The 27,887-nt window shown below is 46.4% G+C and overlaps 1 protein-coding gene and 1 pseudogene across 4 annotated transcripts; one reads left to right on the top strand and one right to left on the bottom strand.

Moving 5' to 3' along the window:
- Positions 1 to 757: 757 nt before the first annotated feature.
- On the bottom strand, positions 758 to 22,104 carry STMN4 (stathmin 4). 4 transcript variants are annotated; one of them, XM_038573757.1, is made up of 8 exons: positions 21,956 to 22,104; positions 7,892 to 7,981; positions 6,691 to 6,786; positions 5,959 to 6,039; positions 5,313 to 5,521; positions 4,309 to 4,500; positions 3,566 to 3,619; positions 1,233 to 1,371 (listed from the first exon to the last, which is right to left on the bottom strand). In XM_038573757.1, exons 2-7 carry the CDS (start codon positions 7,902 to 7,904, stop codon positions 3,599 to 3,601), a joined length of 612 nt encoding a protein of 203 aa, XP_038429685.1. In that variant the 5' UTR covers positions 7,905 to 7,981; positions 21,956 to 22,104; the 3' UTR covers positions 1,233 to 1,371; positions 3,566 to 3,598. The 4 variants fall into 4 exon arrangements, with proteins under 4 accessions (XP_038429684.1, XP_038429686.1, XP_038429687.1 ...); XM_038573756.1 differs by lacking the exon at positions 3,566 to 3,619 and having other exon boundaries at positions 758 to 1,371; positions 21,956 to 22,101; XM_038573759.1 differs by lacking the exon at positions 5,959 to 6,039 and having other exon boundaries at positions 1,209 to 1,371; positions 21,956 to 22,102.
- LOC119865945 lies at positions 21,985 to 27,887 on the top strand (annotated as a pseudogene).

Raw genomic sequence — 27,887 nt, 5'->3', positions numbered from 1 at the left:
AAATTGCCAGCCATCTACTAAGTGCTGATTAAGTGTTAGCCACCAATATCTTCCTCCTCTTCCTGCTCAGCATCATCATCAATGATGCTTCTTGTTATCCTATCCTAAAATGAAGAAGCCAAATGCAGCACCACTGGTGGGTGGGGGTGGGGACAATACCAAAAGTTTTATTTATAAAGCTGTACAAAATAATGCAGTGTGTGGGGGCAGGGTGGAGGCCCTACTCTTGCTGCTGTACCCCTGTTTCCAGGGGAGAAGAGGAGAGAGACTCCTTTTTTCCATTCATGGTTTAATATTCCAAATAAAGTGACTGCTGCATCTGAAATGATCCCTCTGCTTGCGACTAACAAACATTTTATTTCCTCGCTCACTTTTGTGACCACCTAGAATCCCACACTTCCAATGTGCAGAGAACTTCCTTCTTACCACGCATGTTGGGGACCATTAGAATGTCTATCTTTAGAAGGCAAGATGGAATTTCTTTCCTCACCAATTCAGTGAACTCAATCCAGTAATGGACAACCCAAAGGGGGGGTTAAAAAAAAAAAAAAGAAAAAGAAAAGCAAAAGCAAACTTTTCAATTATGCCAAAGGCTGGCATGTTTCACCCACATCACTCAACACCTCTCAGATGTTCTGATGGTCAAACTAATGAACAAAAGGGGTATCTGCCACCTGATGGGTGGAAACCAAATTCAAGGAAATTCTGTCCATCACTCAAAGGACAAATTCAGGAAATAAAGAACAGGAGGCCAGGAGTAAATATTTCATTGGTCATGATGATCAAAAGATGATGGTTAATACACACACACTCAGACCTCATCCCACCTGTTGCAGGGCAGAAGCAACACCTCCAGGCCCCCCACCCTTTCCCTGGGCTCTCCTGCCACACCCTGCAGCCACTGCCCCACCCAGGACTCCACCCTTCACTTGGTGTGGCTACTGCCCCACGTGCAGCTTCCCTCAACACGGTGCCTGGACGTTCACTGTGAAGAAAAGCCAAGTACTTGACCTGAGTCTGCGGTGGGCAGGGTTGCAGTGTCCATGAGTCTTTCTCTATCTCCTTTCCTAAATTCTCTCCTTCTCTCCCCTCTCCCACCCCATCATTGTTCCCCAGAAACAAATAGGATGGCTTCACTGGTCAATTCTTTACATATACAAACACCAAAAGCAGAGGAAACACCCCTGGCCACCCCCCTCCCCCCAAACCCCAGTGCTGGGAGAGCAGCCGACGGCCGACGAGGCTGCCTCAGGAACTGCGGAGCTGCTGGAGCTGTCCGGCTGTTCTGGAAACTTCTTTGGCCTCTGGGCTTTACCTAGAGGCCTCTTCTTTCAGCTCCTTGTTTTTCCGCACCTCCTCCGCGTGCTTGTCCTGAGAAGGAAGGGAGTGAAAAGGGGAGGTCACATGGGCTTCCCTGGGAATAAAAGAAAGCCGAGGGGCAAGAGAACCCAAAGTAAAGAATTGTCGTCACAGGAAGTGAAGAGCAAGGTCTGCAAAGATGTCCTGAGAAGGGGCAGAAGGTGGCAGGTGAGACTGGCAGGAGGCAGGTGAGCGAGCCGGCTGGTGTGGCCCCGGGGGAGCTCATGGACTGGGGCCAACCTCCCTTGGGGGGACCCACCTCACAGTGACCGCAGAGCCCACCAGCGTCTCCCTCCTTCACCTGGCCATCCTGGGCTTGCACTGAGTGCATGGCTTGACTTAATGTAAGGAGCAGCTCAGTGTAGCTACACCCAAGGAGCACAATGGAATGGACAGGCCTCATTACAAATGTCCCCTCCCACACACTTGCCACATGACCGCTGCTTTCAAGTGCAACTTTTTCAGTCCCTTGGTGAAAGATGAGGGCTCTTAAAGTATAAATTGAAGAATTTTTGGAAATGTCCCCCAACTCCAAAAAGTGGACTCTCTCACAAGTGGTGTGTGAGAACCCTCTTCATCTAACAATGTCATCAAGCCAAAAGATGGGATCTGACTTCAAAGACCCATCAGCTCTGTGACTCTGACCAATCACTTCACCAATTAGGCCTCAGCTCCCTGGTTTTTAAAGAGAGGGCTATGAACTGGAAGCTCTTTCTACCTCTAAAATTTTGTGATTTTAGTGTTCGCCTCTAGGGCACGTCATGGTCTGCTTTACATCATTGCTCATTGTGATCTGGCTGGGTCTTCTACTGGATGGTAACTTTCCTATAGGCAGGGAGCATGCCTTTTTCTTCTTGGTATTTTCTAATTCCTTCTACAGCACTTTGCACGCAGCAGGTGCTCAATAAATATTGTCTCTGCCAGACCCTGGCAATCATCCAGATAGCATCATTTCCAAATATCAAAAATCAGCCTGGAGTAAGCCCACAGAGGCAGTCCAGGAGCCCAGGATATACTTGAAACTATGAATCCATCCCTGAAAATGCTCTAGAACTTTCCACGGCCCTGGGAAAAGTGTGAGTCGTGGTGTGTCTAGGATAGTGGTTCTAAACCTTGCTATGTATCAGCATGACCTAGGATATTTGTTAAACTGCTAGGTTCTCAGGCACCATCCCTAGAAAGACAGTGTCAGTAGGCCAGTGGGGTCCAAGTGTCTGTAGTTTTAAACTCTATACCAGGTGAATCTAATGTAGATGGTCAGTGACCCAGGCAGGTACTGACACAGAAAGCACTGACTTGGGGCAGGGCAGAAGCCACACACCTGTCTCTTTTTCACCTCCCGCCTTCATCAGTGGCCAAGGGTGGATAGGGGTCACGATCCCAAAGGAGTGATGCTCACTCAGATTTTGACTCTGACATCTTGCTTCTTTGAGTCTTACCCCACCTCCATAGCTATTACTCCAGAGTGGGGACCTTCTCAATCTCTTCCCCTTGGAATCGACCTCCATTCAGCTGAGCTCTCTGGGAAGAACCCTAGATTTCTGGGCTCCCTTTCTTTGGTCTCCAATGGTCTCTCTGACAAAAGGCCAACAGGATGATTGTGGGTTGGTCCCCCTGAAATAAGGGTTGAATGAGTCCCTTGGACTTATATAGCTAGAGAACTATTCCCAGATGCACTAGTTAGCAGCTTTGTGACCCTGGCCAAGTTATTTGACCTTCTCTGACATGGTTTCCCCATCGATCAAATAAGGATAACACTGTTCTGCTTACTTTATCAATTTGCTGTGAGGATAGGAATATGAAGAAGTAAAAGTGTTTTTCCATTTTTGAAATACCATATTGTGGCTCTATCCTCAATTATTCCTTTTGGGTTTGGCCTGAGAGCCCATGTCCTATTTTATGGCAATCACAGATATTTTTTTCCTTCAAGAGTTTGTTCCTAGCCATCCCTCAATAACTGGGGAAGATCGAAATGAGACCCAGATTACTTCCCTCCCATCTGTATACTTGGTGGAGGCCTTACTGCTCTTAGAAGGGTAGAATGTGAGAGCAGAAGGGCTTGCCACATGCCAGCCAGCTGCAGGGCCTATCCACAGATCTTTCTCCACAGATCCCCTGTGAAGAAGCCAATCTTTCTAGTAGCTCTTGTCAAGGGCCTAAGACTCTGGGTGGATGGGCAGGAAGGAGTGGGGACCACGCTGCTCACCATGGGACGAGGCCACCGATCGGGTCCCGGGAGTCACCGCGCAGCAGGCGGCTCCTGGAAATAAAACACAGAGCTGGAGCTCTCCCAGGAGCTGCAGGAGAAACTGGGGCAGCCTTGAGACTCAGGAAATGAGGCCAACGTGTTCTCAGCAGAACGGGCTGTTATTCTGCTGACACGTGGGACCAATCCTAGTCTCTCACGTTTCTCATATGTAGGTGACACCATTTGGTTTATTGACAAAAGGTAGAATATTGGAAAGACCCGTGACTCACTCAGTCCATATCAAGAGGTTTGGAGAGAATCATGTTTCCTGCTCAATGGTCAACTCAGCTTATCATGCCCTTGGCTTAGAGCCAAGAGCCCAAGTCATCATCTTTCATTAAATCAAATCTGTCCATTCAAGGATGAAGCCAGGAATGTACAACTGCTTATTTGTCCTTACTCTCTCGCATTAGGCAGGCTTTCTCTAGAAGATAAGAGGTCTAATCTCCCTAAGACAATGAGAAATTTCAGTTGTGTAGCTGCGTGTAATATCCCCCAAGGAATTCCAAAGCTCAGCTCATGTTTCTTGCCTATGACTTCCTAAAACATCACTTGGGACTTTGTAAGGATCCAGCCTAATGGAAATACCCCCTTTTCTACCTGAGATTGTTTGCTACCTGAAATAATATGTAGGTCCTTTATACTTGCCATGAAAGGAAGAGAGTGTTCCGGGAGTCTCCTCTCTCACCAAGATCACTTACCTTCTCTTGCAGCCGTTCCAACATGGCAGCAAGGTGGGCCTCCCGGTTCTCCTTATTGGATTCCATCTTCTGAGCCAGTTTTTCCTTAGCCATCTTGATGAAGTTGTTGTTCTCCTCAATGGCTTTTTGGATCACTTCCCGCTCGTGTTCTCGTTTCTCTGCCAGGTGCTTCAGAAGCTCAGCTTCCTGGTACTAAGGAAGCACAAAGGGAGAAAGAGGCCCTTGGAAGAAAGCTCTACACCCAGAAGACACATCTCCCTGAACCTGGTCTCTGGCCCATTGGCAGGAGGGAAGGACACTTTCTAGATTCTCCCACTATTTCCTCAGTTGTTGTTTTTTTTTTTCTCATTGCCTTTATTCATTCCCTCTTTCCTTCATTTACAAATATTAAGTGACTATACATGTATCAAGCACTATCCTAGCAATTTGGGAAAGAAAAAAGTCTAGTAGAAGTAACACATATATTCATAACTCTAACCCAGCCTAGCATGTGACAAATGCCTTAAGAAGTAGAGAAGAAATGCTATAGAATTCAAGGGAGAAGAAGATTATTTTCTGCTTCAAAGATGAAAAGCTTACATAAAGATAGCATTGGAGTTGGACCATAAGAATCAATAAGAAACTCAGAGGGTATAGAAAGGGGTGGAAATATATTGTACCATGACCTTCTCCTTCTCCCAGTTAAGGAGCCCTTTCCTTATTTGCCAGGTCTTTCCATGAATCTTTAGTGTTTGTCAGTGTCTTCCTCTTGTTAGTGTGCATATTAGGCTACCTCTTGGACATATGTAATATAATGCCTTATCCCTCTAACCAAACTGTACTCTCCTAGAGACTCACTTCCTTGTTTCCCTCAATGGTGTCTCATTATCTACCCTGTAAATGGGAGGTGCTACCTAAATATTTGTGGGTTGGTGGTGACCTGACCCCAACCCAGGGCCACCTCCTATCTTCTCCAACTCCTTCCTGTAATGCTGAGTTGGAAGAAAGAAAGGGAGAGCACTTACCTTCCTTCGCTCCTCAGCTGCTTCTAGTTTCTTCTGGATCTCTTCCAGAGATGGGTCTCGCCGCCTGGGTAAGGAGGCATTGAACTCAGGAACCCCATCAAAGGAGGGTGGCTTCAGGATGACTTCAAAGGACTGGCCCGAGGTACATTTGTTCAGCTCGATGACTTCCATGTCAGAAATTACACACCAGTTCAGGTCCACTGTGTCTGCTGTGTAGAGAGCAGGAAAGGGGCTGCTCACCCCCTGTAGACTAGATTGGCACCCCAAAAGCATGCACACATGCACATATATATGGGAGATCTGGGGTCCCCAAGGCAAATCAATGACCAGTGTTCTGGGTTGGTCCTGAACCTGGCACCTAAGGTCAATGGGCTCCAATGGGGCTAAAGGGTTGGTAGCCACAGCAAGCACTCAAGCTCCAAGAATAGAGGTCCCAGGATTTGTGGTTTCTAATAATGGCTGTAGCAAATGCTTTTGCTTTTGCTTCTGCCACAAGACTCCTCCCATACTGGAGTTCTTGTTTAAATTGTCCTCATTGGTGGCCAACAGTGGTACATTTGCCCACCACCCACCACCCATCCACTCCTTGTCCCACTACCAATCTGATGGCTCAGCCTGTTGCCACCTCTCCCCTGCTCCCTCCTACCCTGCTCTCTTCTTTCTCTCCAGTCAGCACTGTCTTTCCGCTGGCTTTGATCTTTCCTCCTACACTGTCTCCCACACCAGCCTAGACAGAAAAAACAATCTCAGGTAACCCAAGCACTCCCATCTTTCATTTCCAGAACAAACCTGTCCCTTTCTTTTAATCCCTGGAGAATTAAGAGGTGACCTGTTCCCCATCCCTCCCTGAGCAGAACATGGCCATTCAGTGCTCCCTGCCATTGTCCTGGGACACCATCACAAGTCCCTGTCAGCACGGCCACATTTATTGGGTGGCTGCAGGTGGAAGTCTTCTCTCCACCTCTGGCCTCTCAGAGCATTCACAAAGGAGGCCTGTCAACTTGGAATCTAGTGACTTACACTGCATCTTCTCTTCTATTCTAGGTGTTTCCCAAGGGCAGAATCTGTCTGTTTCACCTCTGCATCCTCCAAAGCATCCATTTGTTAAATGAATGAAGAAAAGCTAAGATCAAGAGTGCTCTGCAGAACATCTGTCGCAGACTTTCAACTGCTATCTAGTCCCCCAGCTACAGTCCCACATCAGCCCTCACAAGCTGCTTAGGCCCTTGGAAAAAGTTGTGGTGATTTTACTGGCTATGGGAAAGAAAATGTGACATGGGGAGAAGAGTTTAATGAAATTGGACAGGAGTGTGATACTCATGGATATGAGCCCAAGAAACCTCCCCAAGTTACTTTCCCAACAGTGGCCCTCACTTACCTTCATATTTATAGGATGATTTATTCAGGGGATCAGCTAGAAAACAGGAGCAGAACAAGGACACCAGTGGAAGCTCCTTCATCTTCTCTTTGTAGGCTGTAGAAACACCAGTAGGACAACACAGTGACCCCTTCTAGACTCAGAAGTCAGCCTTCATCTCAGTTTGGGTGCCTAGGCAGCCAGAGATGACCAGGCTCCACAGAGGCACCCAAACCACCCAGACCCACCCCTTGGCTGAGGATCCAGCCCCTTTGCTCTGAGCAGGTTGGTTTAGGTTTCCTGTGTGTGATTAGACCCACTTCTGTCCACCTTATTTAGAACCTGAGCCTTCCAGAGCACCTGCATGACCCCCTCCTCCTCAGCACATTGTTTCCCTGACTTAGGTACTTTTTAGTACCGAATACAAAATGCCTTCAGGTAAAGACCACAAGAAGTAATGGTTTTGCCCCAGCCTGGCACCCTGGACCTAGTTCTCTATTTCTTCACACTTGCCAGGATATTTCATTTACTTTGCTCCAAGATGCAGGAAATCCACACTCCATTTTATTCAAATTACTCAGCAGTGTTTCTCTGAAAGGTAAAGAAGCTCACCACCATCGCTCCAGTCTTGGCCCTCACTGAGTGGCAAGGTCAGGAGTGAGTCTTCTCTGACATTCCCAGCACAGTGGTCAAAGGGAGAAGTGCTGGTGTCCATGAGGGCTAGAGGAGGACCCCCCACACACACACCATCTAGCCTCTTTGTGTCAGGGAAGGATTGAAAGCCATGACATCACAGGTTAGAGCTGATATGGTGAAGTCTGGCCCCCACCTTCCCTGGCCCTGGCATGTGCTCCTGCCTGTACCCCCACCACCCTGGGGCCACTGCGCCTTGTTTTAAGCTCCACTATGCTCAGACTCTCTCTGTTCTCAGCTAAACCCAGCGCACTGCTTAGGCAGTCTCCTCCTCATTTCCTTTTACAAATTGAAAACATAATTAAGTGTAAAATAATACATGTGCATTGTAAAACCTTTTTAAAAACACACACAGATGAGTAAAAGGAAGAAACGCTCAATGGTGATCCCGCCCACTATCAAGTGATAACTTCTTTTAACCCTTGGGTGTACTCCCTGTCAGTCTTTTACCCTTCTCGGTGCCTATGTAAGTACACATATAATACCCTACGCTGTGGTGCCTCATCATATAAAGAGTTTATGTACGTACCAGCGAGGGTCATGTTTTCTGGAATGTGAAGGCTGAATCTGGTTGAAAGTCAGAGTAGGTCTATCCCCAGCTCAGGATGCTGTCACAAATCTGAAAAAGAAAATATTTTACCACTGATAGGCTATTCACATAAGGAAGCTCTTTAAAGAACTAGAGAGTGAATCCCAGGAGGTTACCGGTCTGCTCCCACCTCCAGGAACTCTACACACCCACTCTCCCTTTTCTAAACACAGACCCCCTCCTCAACATCACCACAATCAAGTTCAGTTTCCATGAGATAATTTTTTAAAAATATTTTATTTATTTGAGAGAGAGAAAGAGAGAGAGAGAATGAGCAGGGGAAGAGCAAAGGGAGGAGCAGAGGGAGAGGGATAAGCAGATTCCTTACTGAGCAAGCAGCCCAGTGCAGGGCTCTAAGATCTTGACCCAAGCCAAAGGCAGATAGATGTCCAACTGACTGAGCCACCCAGGTGCCTCTCCGTGCACTAATGATAGTTTCATAATTGGCTTTCTAGTCTCAAGCCCCCCTGAGCATCAGACATGGATTTCCCAAAACTGTATATGTCAAGAGGTGTTTAGTTTTCTCTCTGTGCAGCAAAGTGGCTGGTGCAAAGCAAAGGTTAGGATCCTAACTCAGAATCACTTGGGAAATTTTCAAAAATAACTGTGTCCTGAATTTCTCCTTATTCCCACCCCATCTCCCTGTCCAGCCTGTTCTATTATGGGATCAGAGGGAACTGGGCAGAGGATGTCAAAATATTACATTCAGATGGCCCCTCACTCACTACCCACCAAGAACCTCTGTCTTAAGCACTCCTTGACCCCATTTAAGATAACCCTGGACTATGAGAGAGACAAACATTATTATAGAATAATATCATCATAATGTGGTCGGTGCAGAGATGGAAATCAGCATGCAGGATTATTGTAGGAGCACAGAGATGGGGCTTCATACTCAACACAAGGCCCTGGGGAGCCATGGAAGGGGCTTCTGGTGTTAGCAGCACCTGAACTGAGTCTTAAATGATGAGTTGGAATTAAGCAGGGAGGTCACTGTGCTAAAGGAGCAGCACAAGCAAGGGTGGGGGTGGTGAAAAAGCTCTGTGTCTATGGTCGATGCTGGACCAGAGAGTATGAAAGAGGAGGGAAAGACGAAACAGTAGATGACAGGGCTCCACTTAAGGCTGCTAGCCAATGGAGTGAGGAGTAGCCTCACTCAAGTTGTCATCGTGGGGACCACGAGCCTTGGCCACTGTGGTGGTTAATTTTTGTGTCAACTTGACTAGGCTAATGCCCACAAAACTGGTGAACATTATTTCTGGATGTGCCTATAATGGTGCCTCGGGGATAGGTTAGCATTTGAGTGGATAAGCTGAGAAAAGATATCCCTCACCAATGTGGGTGGGCCTCACCCAATCTGTTGAAGGCCTTAATAGAACAAAAGATGGAGAAAGGATGAATCCACTCTATCTGTTTGAGATGGACATCCATCTTCTCTTGCCTTAAAACATGAGAGCTCTGGCTCTCTGGCCTTCAAACTTGGGCTGGAATTATGCCACCAGCTTTCCTGAGTCTCCAGCTTGCTGGTGACCGATTGTGGGATTTCTCAGCCTCCGTAACTGCATGAGCCAATCCATCATAATAAATCTCTTTCTATATGCATCCCGTTGGTTCTATTTTTCTAGAGAATGCTGACGAATACAGCCACCCTCAGTGGTCACTGTGCCAGCAGAGGGTGGCGTGAGCCAACAGCTTCACTGCCTGCATCTCACAAAGCAAAAGACTCTGAAACTGATGTAGAGCCCCTTTCCATCCTTAATAAGGTGTTTTCCTTCTGGCGACTGGGGTCTGTACTGGCTGGGGATGGGCAGGGGAACCAATGGGAACAGGAGGCTCAGCTTTAGGACCGGACCAATGTGGAGTCAAACACAGACTTGATCTCACTAGTAAGCTGTCACTCACATGTCCAATTTGCTTTCTCCATCTTAATTCTGCACCAAGTTACACAAATTAAATGAGAAAAGCATATGTACAGCATCTAGCAAAAAAAGGAGGTATTTAATAAATGTGAGTTTTCTTTCCTGTATCTTTTCCGTCAGAGTAGCCACCAGCCTCCACACACCTGCTTCAGAGTCACTGTCTCTAGTCCTCACCAGCCCTGCAATTAAGTCTATAATCTCCATTTGCAGATAAGAGAACAGAGGCTCAGAGGGTTTATGTGGCTTACTCGGGGGTCATGAGGTTAGAGAGTTAAAAAAGCAGGGATTTGAAGCCAGGTCAACTGGTCTTACACTGCTATGTTCCCTGCAGAGCCTTCATGTTCTTTGGAGCCAGAAGCCCCTGCCAGGCACCAACCTCTTCACTATGCAGCACAATGGGCTTCTTTCCTTAGAGTCAGGCTGATCCTGACAGTACCAGTGGGTCCTTGGACAGGGTCTGGATGTCCCTGGTCACGAGGCTCCATTCCACACTCAGCTCATAACCAGGCTGATTGATAGGGTAACTGGCAGGGTGAGTGAGCCCTTGCCAGGAGAGGGAAGAGCATCAGATTTCACCTAGGTAATAGAGGGTCCAAGTAAGGGAAGTGAGGCAGAAAAGGACACTCTTGAGAAAGAAGAGGAATCTTCTATAGGAGTAGGTACCTAGAATGAGGGACTGTGCCCCTCAGCCCGAGCTGGGAATGATAATTAAGGCCCTCTGCTCATGGAGCACAGATTACAACTCCTGTCACTGACATTATCCCAGTTAATCTTCCCGTGAGGCTGAGTTGACAAGACAGGCATCATCAGCTTCACTTTCAGATGAAGGATCTGGGGCTCAGAGAGGTTAAGACTCTTAGCTAAAGTCATACAGCTGCTTAGTAGTAGAGTTGGCTCTGACTTTTAAGCTCTTCCCTTGTGGCTAGGGGAGGGACTGGATGCTAGCTGCAGTCCAAGGTCCTGGGGACTCAGGGCATGTCAGTCTGGCCGGAAGATATGGTTTAACTAAACACATCAATAGGCACTTTCTCACTTCTGTGGAAGATATTGTGCTAGGAGTTGTAGGATGGTGAGGAACCAGGTAGAAAACATAGGTCAGAGAGGCCGAGAAGGAAGACCAGGGCAGGGAGCAGGAGACACTCCAAAGATGAGCAGTGGTATGCATAGCCAAGGGATTTGTAACTGAGAACTCTTTTTTCACAGGGCCAGAGTTCACATAATCAAAAATGTGTATTTATAGATTATCTACTATGTGACAAATGCTTTTATTTTAATTTTCTTAATAGCCTTACAATGTAAGGATTGTTGTCCCCATTTTATAGATGTGGAAATTGAGATTGAATATCAGAGAGGGTAAGTGACATTTCCAGGGCCACTCAGGTTAGTGGGTAGAATGGTGTCCCCCACTAAGATATGTCCTCATCCTAACTCCTATGACTTGGATATGTGACTTTATTTGGAAAGAGTTTCTGCAGATTTAATTAAGTTTAGGCCCTCAGGGTCAGATCATTCTGTATTATCTGGGTGGATTAAATATAATGACAAGACTCCTTAAAAGGAACACACAGTGAGCAGAGGCCATTTGACGAGGGAAGCAGAGATTGGATTCATGTAGACACAAGCCGAGGAGCACCTGGAGCCGCTGGCAGCTGGAAGAGGTATGAATGTTTCCTCCCCCAGTCTTTGGGAGAGTGTGAACCCTACTGATACCTTGATCTTGGATTTGTGAACACCAGAACTGTGAGAGAATTAATTTGTATTGTTTTGAGTCACTAAGTGAGTGGTCATTTGTTACAGCAGCTGCAGGAAACTAATACATGCATAAGTGATTGAGCCAAGGTTTAATCTCATGATTCTTCCACCTTATCTCAGCTACTAATGTTTTATATACAATTGATTTGTTCCTTAAGATAATCTGTATGTTTGTACTTATGGGTACACAGAGCCCTTATAAACCCTCAGCCATAGTCACATCATTTCTATTGCATTCAAGACCCAAAAGATGTTTCTACCCATGGGGCATTCTAAGAAAGAATGGAAGGGGACAGGAGGGATGTCATAGATTCTTCTAGAAGGCCAAGCAGTGAAGAGGGGTCCTAAGCCATTGGGTGGTGGCAGCCACAGCAGGGGCTCTGACTTTGTTCCTCATTAACATGGAGGACCAGAGTTGACTGGAGCCAGTCATTCCTGCCTTCCCAGCATCCAGCCTAGCTACATGAGGACTACAGGTTGTCTGGTGGGTTAGACACAGATTGGATGCACACCGCTTGGAAGATTTAGTTATGCTAATCCATGGCCTAGAGACCCTTCAGAATGGCTCTGAGGCCATCTGTTCTCCCATCTGAGAGCACCAATAGCTCAGGCCATTCTCCTGGGCATGTCCAATCAACCCAAAGGCCCACAAACCAGCCTCAGTCTGTAGGCCTTGTCCCTACAAGCTTCTCACAACACTGTGAAATCCATTAAATGACTTGGTGTCTTGGGTTACCTTGGGTTATGTTGTCAGGCCACAGCAAAATACCTACAATGCAGTGGGGCAACCAGGCCTGTCCTGTGACTACCAGAGAAGAGAGTTAAGGGATGTTTTTGCTCAAAGTCACAGAGGATAAAATGCCAGGAATTAAGGGAGGCAAAATGAAAATTAAGAAATAATAGAGGCCAGAGTAGACATGAGTCAGGCCCACCAGGAGGAATTGTATCTAAAACATCACATATCAGAGCACCATGAGTCAAAACTCTGTGCTGAGGCAACCTCTGGCCCTCCCAGAAACTCTTTGCATGGTTTCTGTTATGGCAGAGGCCAGTCCCAGGTTGCACCTGGGAAGACCAGGACTATATCCAGCCATAACAAAGATCAAAGCAGTCGCCAACTCAAAGTAGATGACTTACACTCATTCAGCCAATAGCCACAGAACCAGAGCCAACAACAGTGGCCTCCTGACTCTTGTCAGTGCTCACTCCTAAGCACTTTTAATGGGTGGCAGACTGCTGGTCAAGAGGCAGGGTCTCCCTGGGCAGCCCAGGCAGTTATCAATACAGCATATCAGGTGGTGAGAGGACTCAAGATTCAGATGACAAAGGCCAGAGTGTGTTGGGCTTATTTTGCAATTCACATTCTGGTGTGTAGACTGGATTAATTGGGGGAAGAGAGAGGGCCCACTGGGCTGCATGCAGGACTCACTAGGACCAACTAGTAGGATACCAATAGGAAGATAAGGAATCTCTAGACTAGGGAAAGCATTCGTACTTTATATTCTATTCAGTAGGAAGGCACTGCCATCTTTTGACTAAGAGGGAGAGCGGAAATTGTGATTCTAATGATAATAGCAAAAGGAATAGCTACCACATCTTGAACACCTGCTTGGTACCAGAAAATTCAAGCCTTATCTCAATTTGTTCTTCGAGGTTATTTGTAAAGAGGAACTTGAAGCTCAGTAAAGTGAGGTTAATGACACAAAATCCTACAGGTAGCAAGTGCAGAGCTGAGATATTCATTCTAAAGTCAATCTCCATCGTTAGCTGCTGCTCAGGCAAAAGATTCTTCTGGCAGCATCAGCATGGGAAAAAGATTAGGAGAGGAAGTTTGGAAGCCAGGACTAGGCACAAAGCAATGAGGACCCGCCTAAAACAAGTAACACTCTGGACTCTTTGCATCCCACCAAGTACTGTTATCCTGTTTGCAAACTGACCTATACATTTACTCCGGTTCCAGCATCTAACAGTCTATGTATAGAAAAACAAGTGATCACACATTTTTGTTGATGGATTGAACAATTAACATAATTAGTAGAAATAATTAATTAGCTATAGCCCAACCAGGAAGAGACCCAGGCCATAAAGAGATAAGATGCAGAATGATTATGTTTTGACTGGTGGTAGGACTGGGTGATAGAGGTCTAGAAATTAAGGCTTTTGACTAAAGGGGAGATCTCGTGTGGCACAGTGGGAGGAAAGATTCTAAAGTGAAGAGATCAGAGCCCCCAGTTTTTCCTAGAACATCAGAATGTCGGCAGTGGAGTGACGTGAACTGGTGATCACTAGCCAGAGGTTCTCAACTAGGGCAGCCTCACTCCCAGGAATATACATGGGACTCTTTGATGGTCACTAGACTAAGGGAGTACCAGGCCTTTAGTGGGCAGTGGCTGGGTAAACTAAACACTGTGAACTGCACATAACCATCCCACACAACCAACAACTGCCCCTTCCAAAGTGCCATTATGCTCCTCCCCGGGGACCCAGAGATCCTGAAGTCACACTGAGTTGATGGCTGAGATGGGACCAAGGTCCAAACCTTTGAATTCCAGTACCAGTACCCTTACCCTTACCCTTCATACTGATCCCTTCCCTCCTCCCACACACTAGAACACAGGGGAAAACCCACATGGGGCCACCTGAGCAGCAATGAAAAGATGGGGGTGTAGACGGACTTTTTACATGACAAGAAGTTGTGACCCATGTTCTTAGGCTTTCTGTAATGCAATTGATGACCAGGAACCCATAGAGAAGAGCACCAAGCTCGTTGATGCCACATGATCCTTTACTAGGTGCACACCTGATCTCCTTTACTAGGGCACATCTGACTGCCCACACTACCCAGGTGAGCTCATGTTTTATTTGTCACTGCAAGGAATGCCCAGATAAGGCTTTCAGGATGTGTCAAATCTCATGTGGACTATTTCTGAAGGATAAGAAGCTAATGCAGATCCAAGTGATTTGAATAGAGTGGTCCTTGGCAAGGATGTCCAGAGATGATAGAGAGACTCTGGCGTAGAATCAGGGCATGGACACAGTGAGTTCTGATCCAAGACTTCTAATCACGGGCAGTACAGAGAAGTGGCTCTTTACATTTGTACCAATTGTTAGTCCTGTTGAAGTTATGTATGTGCCTGAAATAAGCTGTACAAGCTACTTAAATGTTGTTGAAATCATATCTCTGTACAGTAACCCTGGTTATTTTGTGCTGATCAGAAGACTTTGACTCAGGATGAACACCTACCATTTACTTTGACATGGATGGAACTGGAGGGTATTATGCTGAGTGAAATAAGTCAGTCGGAGAAAGACAACCATCATATGGGTTCACTCATATGTGAAATATAAGAAATAGTGAAAGGGACCATAAGGGAAGGGGGGAAACTGAGTGGTGAAAAATTAGAAAGGAAGATCAAGCTATGAGAGACTCCTAATTCTGGGAAACAAACAAAGGTTTGCTGAAGGGGAGGTTGGTGGGGGGATGGGGTAACTGGGTGATGGGTATTAAGGAGGGCACATGACGGGATGAGGACTGGGTGTTATACTATATGCTGGCAAAGAGAATTTATTTTTTATTTATTTATTTATTTTTGCAAATAGAATTTAAATAAAATATTTAAATAAAATTAGATTAAATTAAAATGAAGACATTGACTGAAAGCCATACATCTTATTTGGGTTAAAAAAAAAGAGATAAATTATTTTTTCATGAAGGTGGTTCATCCTTTCCAAAATATTTATTGAATATATAATTCTGTGCCAAGCCCTCAACTGGGTTCTAAAATAACCGCAGGGGTTTTTGGTGATGAAAATGTGAAATAGGTCCCCAGGGTGAGAATTTGGAGCCTCTGAAAGTTTTGCAGATGCCCTATGGGTCTCTGGCAATTCTCCAGCAGTAAGATGGACCATGTTATAAAGGGAGAAGGAGTAGATATTAGAGCACAGGCCAAACCTGGACCAGTGAGACCCACAGAGGGCAAAGGGGCAAAGCACAAGAGTGTGTGATTAGCTGACTTTGTGGAACTGGCATTTGTCTGATCACCACCCCACTTAGGTTGCTTCTAAACGCTTCAAGAAGAGATGGTGGGAACCGTGGTCAGAAGCAACTTCCAGGTATCTAATGGGCTAAGAAATGCAGCTCCTGTTGTGTTTCTAGGAAATAAAGAAGAGTCACCTGTTGGCAAGCACAGAGCTCTGGAGGCCTAGGTCTAAGGAGCACCTCCTAGTTGTAACAGCTACATTGGGAGGCCAGTCAAAAAAGGAAAATTAAGTCAAGTCTAGAAAAATGGCAGTCCCAAATAATCTACAGTGATGGCACTTTCTGGCATGCTTTGGTTTTCCATTCAATATGTACAAAAGAATCGACATATTAGAAGCAAAATTCCAGGGCACAGACTTCCATTCAGGGTCACTGGATGGAGTGCAAGACATTGTGACCCAGTACGTTGAGAGATCCTGGACTCAGAGTACTTGGAAGCATCAGCATGTAGAACAAACTCTTGTAATCTGAGTCCTAGTCACACCAATAGCAATATTTTGGAGTGCTTTATAGTTTACCAGGCGCTTTCAAGTGCATGTATGTGCACATACACACTTTATATGTAATGTTTTCATTACAGACATATTGATATTCTATTTTGGAACACCTATGTGACAGAGAAAAGAAAGGAAATCCCTGTCATCTTGTTACTTTTTGCAGTTGGCATTTCCTTCTATTTTTTTTTCTTCCTAATGTCTATTATTTCTACCTAGTTGTAAATTGGAAATATATATATTTTATCATTACATTCTCTCCAAATCCTATAAAATAGGTACTATTATACCCATTCTCCTGATGATCAATTCAGGTAAGTGACTTGATTTGCTCAAAGTCATACAAGCAGAAAATGATAAAGATGGGACTTGAGCTAACATCTTCAAAGTTCCATCTTACATGTCCAAGGCCAAGTGTAAATATAAGTTGAATGGATGATTGCCTTCATGTGTATGAAGTGGCACAAAGCCTTGCTCACCCCACACCTACCTCCAACCATGAGACAAGCAATAGATTTGTAGACATTGCCGGGGTCAAGCTCTCTGCCCATAGGTGGGAGGAGCTGTGGTGATCTCTGGCATCTCCATTTCCTACCCTTTTCAGATGAAGAGACAAAGGGCCCAAAAGAGTCAGAGCCTTTCCTAAGTTTAAGTAGGAGGAGCAAAGCCAGGTTTCCAACCCACATTTAACTATGATCAAGGGAGATTCTCATCTTTCACAATATTATTCTTGTTTTCTTTATTCTTTCATTCTTCCCCAGTGCTTTGCAAGTTTTACATCTTATTTTTAATCTTCAAGTTAAAATCATTTATATTTATGTCTTATTACATTAAGAAGAAAACAACACCTAATGGTTTTCTTTGTGAAAGATGAGAGCTTTGTGCATAATTTTATTTCCTTACACTACAAACCTTCTGATTTTGTCATAGTGATCTACGTTTTCAGTTCTGGATTATTATTATTGATTTCGTTCTTCAATTATTCATTCAACAAATATTTATTGAGAATCTACTATACATACTACTCAAGTTGCTAGGAAGTAATACAATGATAAATGTAATAGACATATTCCTTAGCTTTATGATATTTGACATTTGCATTCAGCTTTATAAATATGTTGATCATCATAATTAGACAAAGACTCGGGGTGCCTGGGTGGCTCAATCCGTTAAGCATCTGACTCTTGATTTCAACTCAGGTCATCTCAGGGTTGTGAGATCAAGACTGGTGTTGGGCTCTGCACTGGGCATGGAGGCTACTGAAGATTCTTCCTCTCCCTCTCCCTCTACCCCTGCCCCCCAACAAAAAAATTACTCTAATTTGTCTAATTAGGGATCCCTGGGTGGCTCAGCGATTTAGCTCCTGCCTTCAGCCCAGGGCATGATCCTGGAGTCCCCGGATCGAGTCCAGCATCAGGCTCCCTGCATGGAGCCTGCTTCTCCCTCCGCCTGTGTCTTTGCCTCTCTCTCTCTGTGTCTCTCATGAAAAAATAAAATCTTAAAATATAATAATAATAATTTGTCTAATTACCAAAAAATAATTAGACAAAGATACTAAATTCTAGTATTTTCTTTCTTTGTAACCACTATCAATACCATATATCTTTTGTCCCTGAGTTCTTTAGTTTGACAAAAACTTTTGGTCAGCTAGACTTCTTGGGGTAATATATTTTTTAAGAAGGATTCATGGGATCCTTACATATTTGTTTGGTGACAGATGCAGAAGACAGACAAAGCCATCTCAGGATCAATAATAGTCAAGCAAGTTATGTTAGTGCAGGCAGCTAACAGAATCTATCCTCCTATTCCCTCGTTGTCTGTTTCAACCTTGCCTGCTACCTGGCTCTCATTTCTGGGCACTGACATCCAAATGATCCACTGGAACTCTTTCACCCTACAGTCTGCACTCCGCTCCTTTCTCTAGATTCACATTCCCGGGTTTGTTCTCTGAACTCCTGAGTTGCTTACACCCTTCCATAAATGAGGCCCATCACTTCCAATCTGATCTGTCCTCTTACCTCCTACCATCTACCTCTGACAGGACTGTAAGGGAATGGACACACAGCGACAATCAGTTTTAGTAGAAAAGACCAGTGATTGCAGGGGACGGGAAGCATAGATGTGTACGGGGAAGCAGGAGTCGTGTACCTCTATCTGTGTATTTTCCTATCTTCCTAGTGGAACTAAAGATGTAAAGACCTGGAAACGCTTTTTAAAATATCAGGAGAGATTTTTTTTTTTTTTTTGTCCATACTGTTCCTCAAAGAAAAACAGAAAAAGCAACCTTTTTCCAGACTATCACATCTCTAAATATAGCAAATTCTAACTTAATTAGCAAATTAAATTATACATGAATAATGTTTATTGGCCAAGCCAAAAAAAAAAAAAAAAAAGGAGGGCAGTGTAGAGTTTGGTTCTCTACAGAGCATTTATAAAAATTACATTCTGAATATTTTATAATTTCCCCCCAAATTTCTACCTCACTCCCCAAATAAATGTCTCATTTCTACCTGTCTATGATTTCAAAATCACTGGAATTCTGTGTCTCCAAATGATAGTTTCTGGGTAATTGAGAAATAATATAAAGTTATCAAATGGGGGACACCTGAGTGGTTCAGTGGTTAAGCATCTGCCTTCCACTCAGATCATGAGTCCAGGGTCCTGGGATCGAGCCCCACAACAGGTTCCCTGCTCAGTGGGAGTCAGCTTCTCCCTCTGCCTCTGCCTAATGCTCCCCCTGCTTATGCTCTCTCTCTTTCTCTCTCTCTGTGTACATAAATAAATAAATAAATATTTTTTAAAAAAGATATGTAAGGCATCTGGAGAAAGGCTCTTAAGAGTTCAGTAAAATTAAGCATTTCCCCCTTCTTTCTATATGGTTGGTTTAATTGAAACACTCTGTCCTCTCTTTCCTCCTCTCTTACCTGCCTTCTTTCCTGTCACACCTCACTCTCTGGATCTCAGTTTATCAATCTTTATTGCTCCACTTTAAATCTTATCAGTCAGCATACTCACATCCCAGAGGGCAAATGTGGCTTAAATGGCCTAGTAGGGAGAGGCAAGGCAGCCAACCTTGTTCGGCCCTGGGATTTCTTTTATTGAGCCAAAATGAAATCTAAATATTAAGCAAAAAAATGCAAGACACGCCTACCACCACACCAGCCAATAGAATTTCCATTAAAGCCTCTGCTCAGGAAGGACAATATTAGACCAGGCTTCTCAATTTTTGGTAGGTGCTTTAGAACGCAGTATCTCCCTAAAGAGACACAGTTTTCCATTTAACACAGCAAGTGGACTATGGACATTTATATATGGAACATGGTCATAGGGACCTGTTCGAACAAGACATATCTCCTTGCAGGAATTTTCGCAATGATATGGGTAAATCTTGAGGATATGATGCTAAGTGAAAGAAGCCAGTCATAAAAAGACAAATGCTACATGATTCTATTTATATAAGGTATGTAGAGCAGTCAAATTCATAGACACAGAAAGTAGAATGGGAGTTGCCAGGGGCTAGGGGGAGAGAGGAATAGAGTTAGTGTTCAACAGGGAGAGTTTCAGTTTGGAGAGATAAAAAAAAGTCATGAAGATGGATGGTGGTGATGGTTGCACATCAGTGTGAATGTAGTTAATACCACCGAACTGTACACTTTAAAATGGCTAAAATGGTAAATTTGGTGTTATGTGTATTTTACCACAATTAAAAATTTTAAATTTTTAAAAAGAAGTTCATAGTCTAGTAAGAGTCATCCATAGGCTTACAGTCATAGAAAAGGTCATAAGGGTCACTCAGCCAATGTTTTTTTCTTACTGGGACTGACAGTAAAGAACTGCCTTTTATATCATGATCCAGTATGTACATGTCATAATACTGGCACACTCACACGCATCTAGTCACTGATCCACCTACATACACACACATAAATGCACATGTAACCAAAATACAAATACAAATATAAATATATGTGTATTTATTTATAAATACAATAACATTTCTAAAATATGTTTAAAAATATAAACAATTTATATTTATAAATATTTACATAACTGAAAATACATAACTAAAAAAAAGTATAGGAAACACTCTACTAAATAAGATGTGTTTTGACTTTTTCCTACTCTATCCCATTTTATTTGAAAACAAAATACCAATTAACTACCCATGAATTTGATTTCACAATCCACTAGTGGATCTCAATCTGCAGCTTGAAAAACACTAATCTAGACCCAGTCTCCAAAACAATGCAGAAATCTGTATAGCCACCCTGCTTGGTGGTCATCCAACTTCTGCTTGCACGCCTTCAGTGATGGGGAGCTCACTCCCTACAATGTTCTGTGGTGGATCCATCTAGCAATTAAAGATCCTTGTCTACTCCAAACCTGTTCCAGGGGTGGCCTGAGAGGAGCTGGGGGTCCGAAAAGGGCTGGGACCTGCTGACAGGTGCTTTGGTGCTGGTGGTTAAGTGGGTTTCAAGGAAGGTGAATAGCACAGTTCCTATTAGCAAGGTAGCATCTTAGGGTGGCCGAGGAGAGGGTGCTGGCTGGCCCCAGAGGACAGGGTAGGGTCTCTGGAGGCTCTAGCTTTGTTCGGTGGAGCTGCAAAACAGACCTTGCCCCTGTGCCTCCTCACCTCTCACTCCAGCACTATCATTATCTCCTCATCTGATGGATGATCTCATTCCCCCTGGCACCCTGACTCTGCCTGTGGGAGAGGTTTCCTCCCCCTGGAGGGGGGCTCAGCCTCAGTAGAGACAGATTCTCCCACGTTCCCTCTCAACCTACCAACCACCCTGCAGGACTCCAGCGGACCACCGCTGGCCATCCCTTCCCTGGGTGTCTCTCGGTCTTGAGATACAGGGGTACCCCTGCCCAGGCTGTCCGGACCTGGGCTGCCTCAACATTCCTGAGCCCCCCAAAGGGTTCAGGGGACCTGCCTTTTTTTCAGGACAATAGGACTCCTCCACACCTGACTGTGTCTTCCTGGGAGGAATGAGACAAAGACAGCATCGCCACGTGGGGACGGAGCTGGCCACTGGACAGTAAATCCCTGGTCCCCTGGATGAGAAGAGGGCAATGCCTAAACTCCTGGGGAGAGCGGTGGGCTGAGCACGGAGGGGCCACCAGCGGGGACCAGGGCGTGGCAGTGGTGGGTCCCCCGCAGTTCGAAGCCCCGCCAGCCTGCCAGCCCTGCCCAGGTAGGAACAGGTTGACCTCTGGGTGGGGCGGGGCGAGGGGAAGGTGGTGATCTCATTGTATCCTTAGAACCGGGGGCCCAAAGTAACCCAGTGCAGACAGAGGAAAAAGAAAAGGATGATACCCATGGGGAAGCGAGCCAAGAAAAACTGTGGCTGAGAAAGGGAATGTAAAACCCAGAGCAGCTGCTAGCTTGAAATTGGTCTGGGGGGCAGCGGCAGTTGGGGGGGCGCGGGGGGGGGGAGCCAGACTCTGCACAAAACCATTCTCCCTGAGTAACAGAACATTTTTATGCAGAAAGAACTCAGCATGGACATCCGACCCCGAAAGAAACCCTGGCAATTCCTGCCCGCCCTCTCTCTCCCAGAGATCTGGAATAGGACTGCCCGCAGCGCACCCCCCTGCCCTTTGGGGTAGCCCCATTCTTTTCACATCACCCCCATTTCCCCCCAGAATTTGGCAAAGTTTGATTGATTGAGTGAAACCAAAAAGCGACGCAAATGGTGCCAGACCCCTTGCTTCTCCTCTCTGTCGCTGCTAATATATATATTTTTTTCCTTTTGCCCGAAAAGCCTCAGATCATTTGCATTCCATCGCCACTTACCTGCAGTCCCGTTTGAGCGTGCTGCTCCCTTCCTCACTCCCTCAATTAGTGGTACCCCGGGCTTCTCTCCCCATCAGCACGGCCGCTCGCTCTCCATGACATCACCTCCGAGGCCCGTGATTGGCCGACAGTGGGTTGCTTGGCAATTGGACAGTCTCCTCCGGCGGAGCAGGGATTGCCTGAGTGAGTAACTCTTCGCAGGCCGGGGAGTGGGAGATGATGTCAGACAATCAGCCTGCTTTCCATGCTGCCTGCCGAGCTGGGGGCCAGAGGGTGAGGGTGGGGATCCAGAAAGAAGGCGGGAGTGGTGCAGGAAGGTGGGGGTGAAGGCGCAGCTTGCCAGCTCAGCTGTCCAGCCAGGGAGAGCACCTTGAGAGGCGCGGGGATGGGGGGGTGAGGGTGGGGGGGGGGGGAAGGATTTCCAGAATCTTGAGCTCTTTCAGATCTGGGGGTGGGAAAATATGGAATCCAGAGGAGAGATCAGAAAGAACAGATGAACCCTAAAAATAGCCTCTGGAGGGCTTGGTGCCTGTTTCCAGCTCTGTCAGAAGGGCTGGTGGGTTTGAGCAGTGACTCAGAAGGCAAGAAGGGGCTGCAGACACCCCAGGCCTTGGAGCTTGTGAGGGCGTGGCGTGCAGGTCCCAGGAGAGCACGGTGTCCCTCCACCTGGCTGTGATGTTGGCCACGCCTCTTCTGCGGCCACTGGACCAGCGCTGGGTCCTGGGGGGGGGGGGGGGGGGGCACTCCACCACACCCTGGGCCTTCCAGAGGGAAGAAGGCCATGACCCAAGCTGAGGAACACCACTACCCTGGTAACTCCTAAAACACCTGGGACCCTGAGGGGAGGGGATGGGTCATCCCTGTTGGCTTCCCTAGCTCCCTCAGGAAATAGAGGCAGGGAGCCCCTGATGTCACCTTCTTGGCCTGTCGGTCAGCCAGAAGTGGCAGGGCCAGGCAGCCTGTCAATTAAGACCCCCTTCTCTAGAATGCCTCACCCATCAAAGCCTCACTGAGCACTGAGCATGTTCTCCGTCCCCTCATTCCCATGGCAGTGCTCCACCACCCCACCTCACCTCACATTTGGGGGGGTTGGATTTCTTCTATTATGGTAACATACGCATAACAGAAAACTTAGCACTTTAACCATCTCTCTGTATGACCTTCGATGGCATTAAGCACATCCACGATGATGCTGTGCAGCCCTCGGGGCCATCCATCTCCACAACCCTTTCATCTTCCCACATTGAAACTCTGTCCCCGTTAAACACTAACTCCCCTCTCTCCCTCCCACATGGCTCCTGGTGACCTCTAATCTATTTTCTATCCCAATGAATTTGCTTATCCTAGCATATTCATTACCTCATGTATTACCTCATGTAACTGGGATCATACAGTATTTGTCCTTTTGTTTCTGGCTTATTTCACTTAGCATCATGTCCTCAAGGCTCATCCATTGTAGCAGGTGTCAGGATGTCCTCCCCTCGCCCGTTTTTATGGAGTTGATGTTCCAACAGTCAATTCACTGACCAGCACCCTCCCTGCTGCTGATCGAGAACAGGCAAAAGTTGCCTTCATTCAGCCCATGCTTTTAAATCGTTTTTGAATCCAAGTGCACCAAAGAGCATTTGCACATCCCAGGTTTTTTTTTTTTTAAGATTTTATTTATTTATTCATGAAACACAAAGAGAGGAAGAGACATAGGCAGAGGGAGAAGCAAGCTCCCTGTGGGGAGCCGGATGTGGGGCTCCATCCCGGGACCCAGGAACCACACCCTGAGCCGAAGGCAGACACTCAACAACTGAGCCATCCAGGCATCCCTGCACATCACAATTTGTGCATGTAGAAGCCATGCTGTGTACCCCCTCTGCAGGCGCATTGGGGAGGAAGGAAGTAGGTTCTCAGGCCCTGGTAGGGACCTCACAGCTGGGACCCAGTGGTTGGTATCTCACTGCCCAATGCCCTATGCTGTTCTCCAGGGGCCCCATGTGGACTTACACCTCCAAACCCCCACTTCTCATCCGAATAGGAAAGCACCCATGAGGCTGCCCCACTCTGGCCAACCACACAGGGTGGGAGGCAGGGGTGGATGACCAGAATAACGAATGACCCCTGACAGCCTTTGGAGTTCACAGAGCTCGTTCCCACTGGTCCTGCAGTGTAACCTCAGCAGCGCTGCAAAGGAGTGAGAAGAAAACCCTTCTTCTGTAGGAACAACATGCTTATCATGCATGCCACGTGCCATGAACCCAGACCCTCAGGTCCCACGCTGGCCCATTTCAAAGGGAATCAGGAGTGCCTATGGCTATCTAAATGGTTGCCTGAATGTGCAGAGATAATAGAGGCCACATGCATGCCCAGGCTGGTATCAGGAATCCAAGCAAACCCGAACCATGTGGCTGCCTTTGCAGTCAAGGTTGCCTCTAGAGCTCCCCTCCCCCATCTTTTTCCTCCTCCCTCCCAGAGCTGAGAAGTCTGGAACTCCACAATCTGCTGCTCTGGAAAGGGGGGGTGGGGGGGAGGAGACAGTGAGTTGCCATGGTGATGGCAACCAATGAGAGATTCTCTGCTACAGGGGAGGGGAGCACTCTGTCTGAGTCCCCTTTACTGACTAATAGGAGAGGGGGCTGGGACCAGCAGCATGAGGACAGGACATCACAACCTGAGGGCAGAGACCAAGGTGGGGGTAAAGGGAAATGCAGGAAACTGTCTTATTTCTAGAGTTATTTATCTACTATTTGAGTACTACGCTGTGGTGGACTAGCTATATGTGTTTGTGTGGGTGGGCGTGGGTGTGTGATCAGTAAACCTCACTAAATCCCTGTGAGAAAGGGATTCGCCACCCCATTTATACAAGAAACAGAGTCAGAGAGTCAAGGTAACTTGCACACAGACTCCCATAAATCAGTGTGGCCTAGATTTGAATTGTTGGGACTTAATATTGGGAAGAGGGGGCTCCACCCTCCCAGCCTTACCATATGGGAGAGTCTCAGAACTTCCCCAAGATGGCATAAGGCAGTCCAATAATGGAACAGAGAAAGAAATACAGTCCCAGTGCCCAGCATGGAGTCCAAAGGATAAAGAGTGAGGAGAGAAGTCCTCTCACAAGGTCAAAGCCAGCAGGTCAAGAGGGTCGGGTCACCATCAGGGAACAGATGGAGGGGAAGGAGGTGGGTGGTGTGTTGCTTACTCCTCAAAGTCCAAAGCTGCCGTGAGCTCCACAGAGGAAGGTGGGTGAGCAGAGGCCAAGCCCGGGCCTGCTGCACCGGCTGTGGGGGAGCCAGCTGCCTATGATCGGTCCATTGAAATGCAGCAGCTGGACATTTGTCCAAGGGATGTGGGGCCTGGAAGGAGCAGATCTATTGAGGAGGTTGCTCTGCTGATTGCCATTTTCCACAGCTCAGAGGACACTGTGGCAATGACACTCGGAGGATCGCATGAGGCCATTCGCTGGACCCACGTGCTGCTGGGCTACACTGCGGAACTCCATTCACTTAGCTCTTCCAAGGGTGGAAGCATGACTAAGGTGTGGGAACGGGGGCTCTGCTTCTTCCTATTGATGTTGAAGTGTAGAAAGGAGTAGCATCGTAGAGGATGGATTATCCAGAAGCCAGGCATGCAAGGGTGGTCCCTGTTCAACGACTTGACTCACCGATAAATCACACGTATGGCCCCTGGGACCCAGAGGACAGTGCCCAGGCCCCAGAGGAGCCCCACCTGTCACAGAGGTAGTTCTATTATAAGGGCCAGCTGCACAGTCACCTTGGGGACCCTCAACAAAGCTCTAGTCATTTCCCAAACTTCAGGAAATACAGTCTTCATCTTGCACAAGAGTTCAGAATATCTGATCACTGCATGTGTAGCCTGCTACACTCATAGCAACGCGATTTTTGAAAACTGTATATTGTAAATGAGCTTTTATTTTCTGTCTTTATTTTAGGGAGAGACTAACGTTAGGGAGCTTTCTTTTATAAAATTTATTGAAGTGAACACTTCCAGCTATTTACTTAAAACAGAAACATGTACTATATAATTTTTAAAACATTTTAAAAATGTGAGCAATGAGGCTCTTATGCTTCGTGCACTCTCGTGATGTCAATGGCTTAGATCTTTTTTTCACCCAACCGAAACACAAAACTTAGGCAATTCAAATTTCGGCAGTGCTGGACTGATGAAGCTGTTTATTTATTAGATTCGTCAACTAAATTGTAACCGTGGTTAACACTTAGAACAACAACATATGATGTTTATAACAACAACATCTATCAATGAGGACTCCAACCTGTAAGTCACTTAGAACAGTGCCTGGTGCAAAGTATGTGCTCAATAAATATTAGCTATTACTGTGGTTGAATTCCAAAGTAGGCAACTCGTGAGTTTGCAAGCAACCGAAGCCTGTTTCAAACTTAACCAAACATGAGTATTTATCAAAACTGAACAGGCAATACACACACACACAAACACACCGCAGAGAATAGGCAGGACAAGCATCCTGCCCCCAGAGGAAGGCGCTGTGGTAGGGACTATTGCAGGGGACCCAAGCCAAATAGTCACCTTCAGGATGTGGGCAAAGATCCATGTGAGACAGCTCCCTCGTAGTGGCATAGTCCATCACCAAGGCTCAATTAAAGGGAGCAAGACAGTTCAAAACCTCCCAAAGAAACAATGTGATGCCTTAACTCCCTGGTTTCACCAGGCCCTTAAGGAGATAACAGAGATGAAAATGTGAAGAGAGAAGCTGCTCTTACTTGCCAAGGTCACGTTCACAGTTGGAGGGGACTTGGGCACCACAGTTATCCACAATGTTAAGTGAAGCTTCCAGCAAGGAGGATGCTGCAGGTGATCCTTTGCCAGTATTTGAACATCACCGTCAAGGAAGTGACAGTGACAAACTGACTGGCTTAGCCAGAGGTGGGGACAATGCCTCTGAATTAAAGAGGAATAATGTCACAGCAGTGGGAGTAGCTTTGCTGCAGACTCCTTTTGTGACTGGAGATGAAGCTGTTAATGGGAGTGTAAATGCCACTGAACATGTCATCATTCCCCGGATTGGATGTGCCCTTGCTTGTATCATCACAGAGTTCAATGTGAGAGAGCGAAACTTCTATAGGTTAAAGAAAATACAGAAGAAGAAAAAGATTCTCCAGGAAAAATCTGAGCAGGACGTGGCACAGCAGAAGGTAGCTGGAGAGGGGATGGAGCCCACTAATCTGCTGGCTGGAGAGAAGCGCAAAAATCTGTTCAGATAGTCTTTCCTGCTTTGTCTCATTCAGAAGCCCTTGCGTGGAGCATCTTAAGTCGGAGTCTAAGTTTGGTATGGGTGGCTCTTTATTGTTTGGTCTAGGAATTTCGCAGGTTGTAAAAATGTCCCCAGTGTCCATTTATGGGATTACCTTTGCACAACCGTAATTCCACAATTTATCACAGAAGAGATTTGTAGAACCAACCGACCTGCCCAAGAACCTGTAGAATTTATTCTGTGCGAGTATTGCCCCAGTCCGTGTACTTCTGTGTTACAAATGATCTGCTTTCCAGGCACATTGAGGAGATTCCCCTTGAGAAACAGCAGTGGCCTCAGGGTGACACATGTTGGCCAACTATGGCTCACACACCCTGGCACCATTGTCTGAGACTATTGTCTGAGACCTTGTGTGACTGTGGCAGTGGCATCTCTCTCTGAAAGCCTGGGGGGGCATAGTCAGTTAAGCCTCGACTCTTGGTTTTGGCTCAGGTCACGATCTCAGGGTTGTGGGATCCAGGCCACCACTCAGTAAGTCCACTTCAAGCATGGACTTGGGTGGCTCCTATGTCATCAGCAGGAAGGGCTCCCAGCTCAGCGGGGAGTCTGTTTGAGATGCTTTCCCTCCCCATCTGCCCCTTCCACCACTTGGGTGTACGTTCTCTCTCTCTTTCTCTCTCTTGCTTTCGCTCTCGC

The sequence above is a fragment of the Canis lupus genome, chromosome 25 (assembly GCF_011100685.1).
Source record: "Canis lupus familiaris isolate Mischka breed German Shepherd chromosome 25, alternate assembly UU_Cfam_GSD_1.0, whole genome shotgun sequence".
In the NCBI taxonomy this organism is placed as follows: Eukaryota; Metazoa; Chordata; class Mammalia; order Carnivora; family Canidae; genus Canis; species Canis lupus.
This window is presented reverse-complemented; position numbering and strand designations above follow the sequence as displayed.

What these genes read in the sequence shown, in the direction of transcription:
- STMN4 (XM_038573756.1), bottom strand. An exon ending in GAGAGAAAGAAGAGAGCAGG is followed by an intron (nt 5,522 to 5,958) that starts GTAGGAGGGAGC and finishes CTCTCTACACAG; the next exon opens with CAGACACAGTGGACCTGAAC. An exon ending in CAGCTGAGGAGCGAAGGAAG is followed by an intron (nt 4,501 to 5,312) that starts GTAAGTGCTCTC and finishes GTGCTTCCTTAG; the next exon opens with TACCAGGAAGCTGAGCTTCT.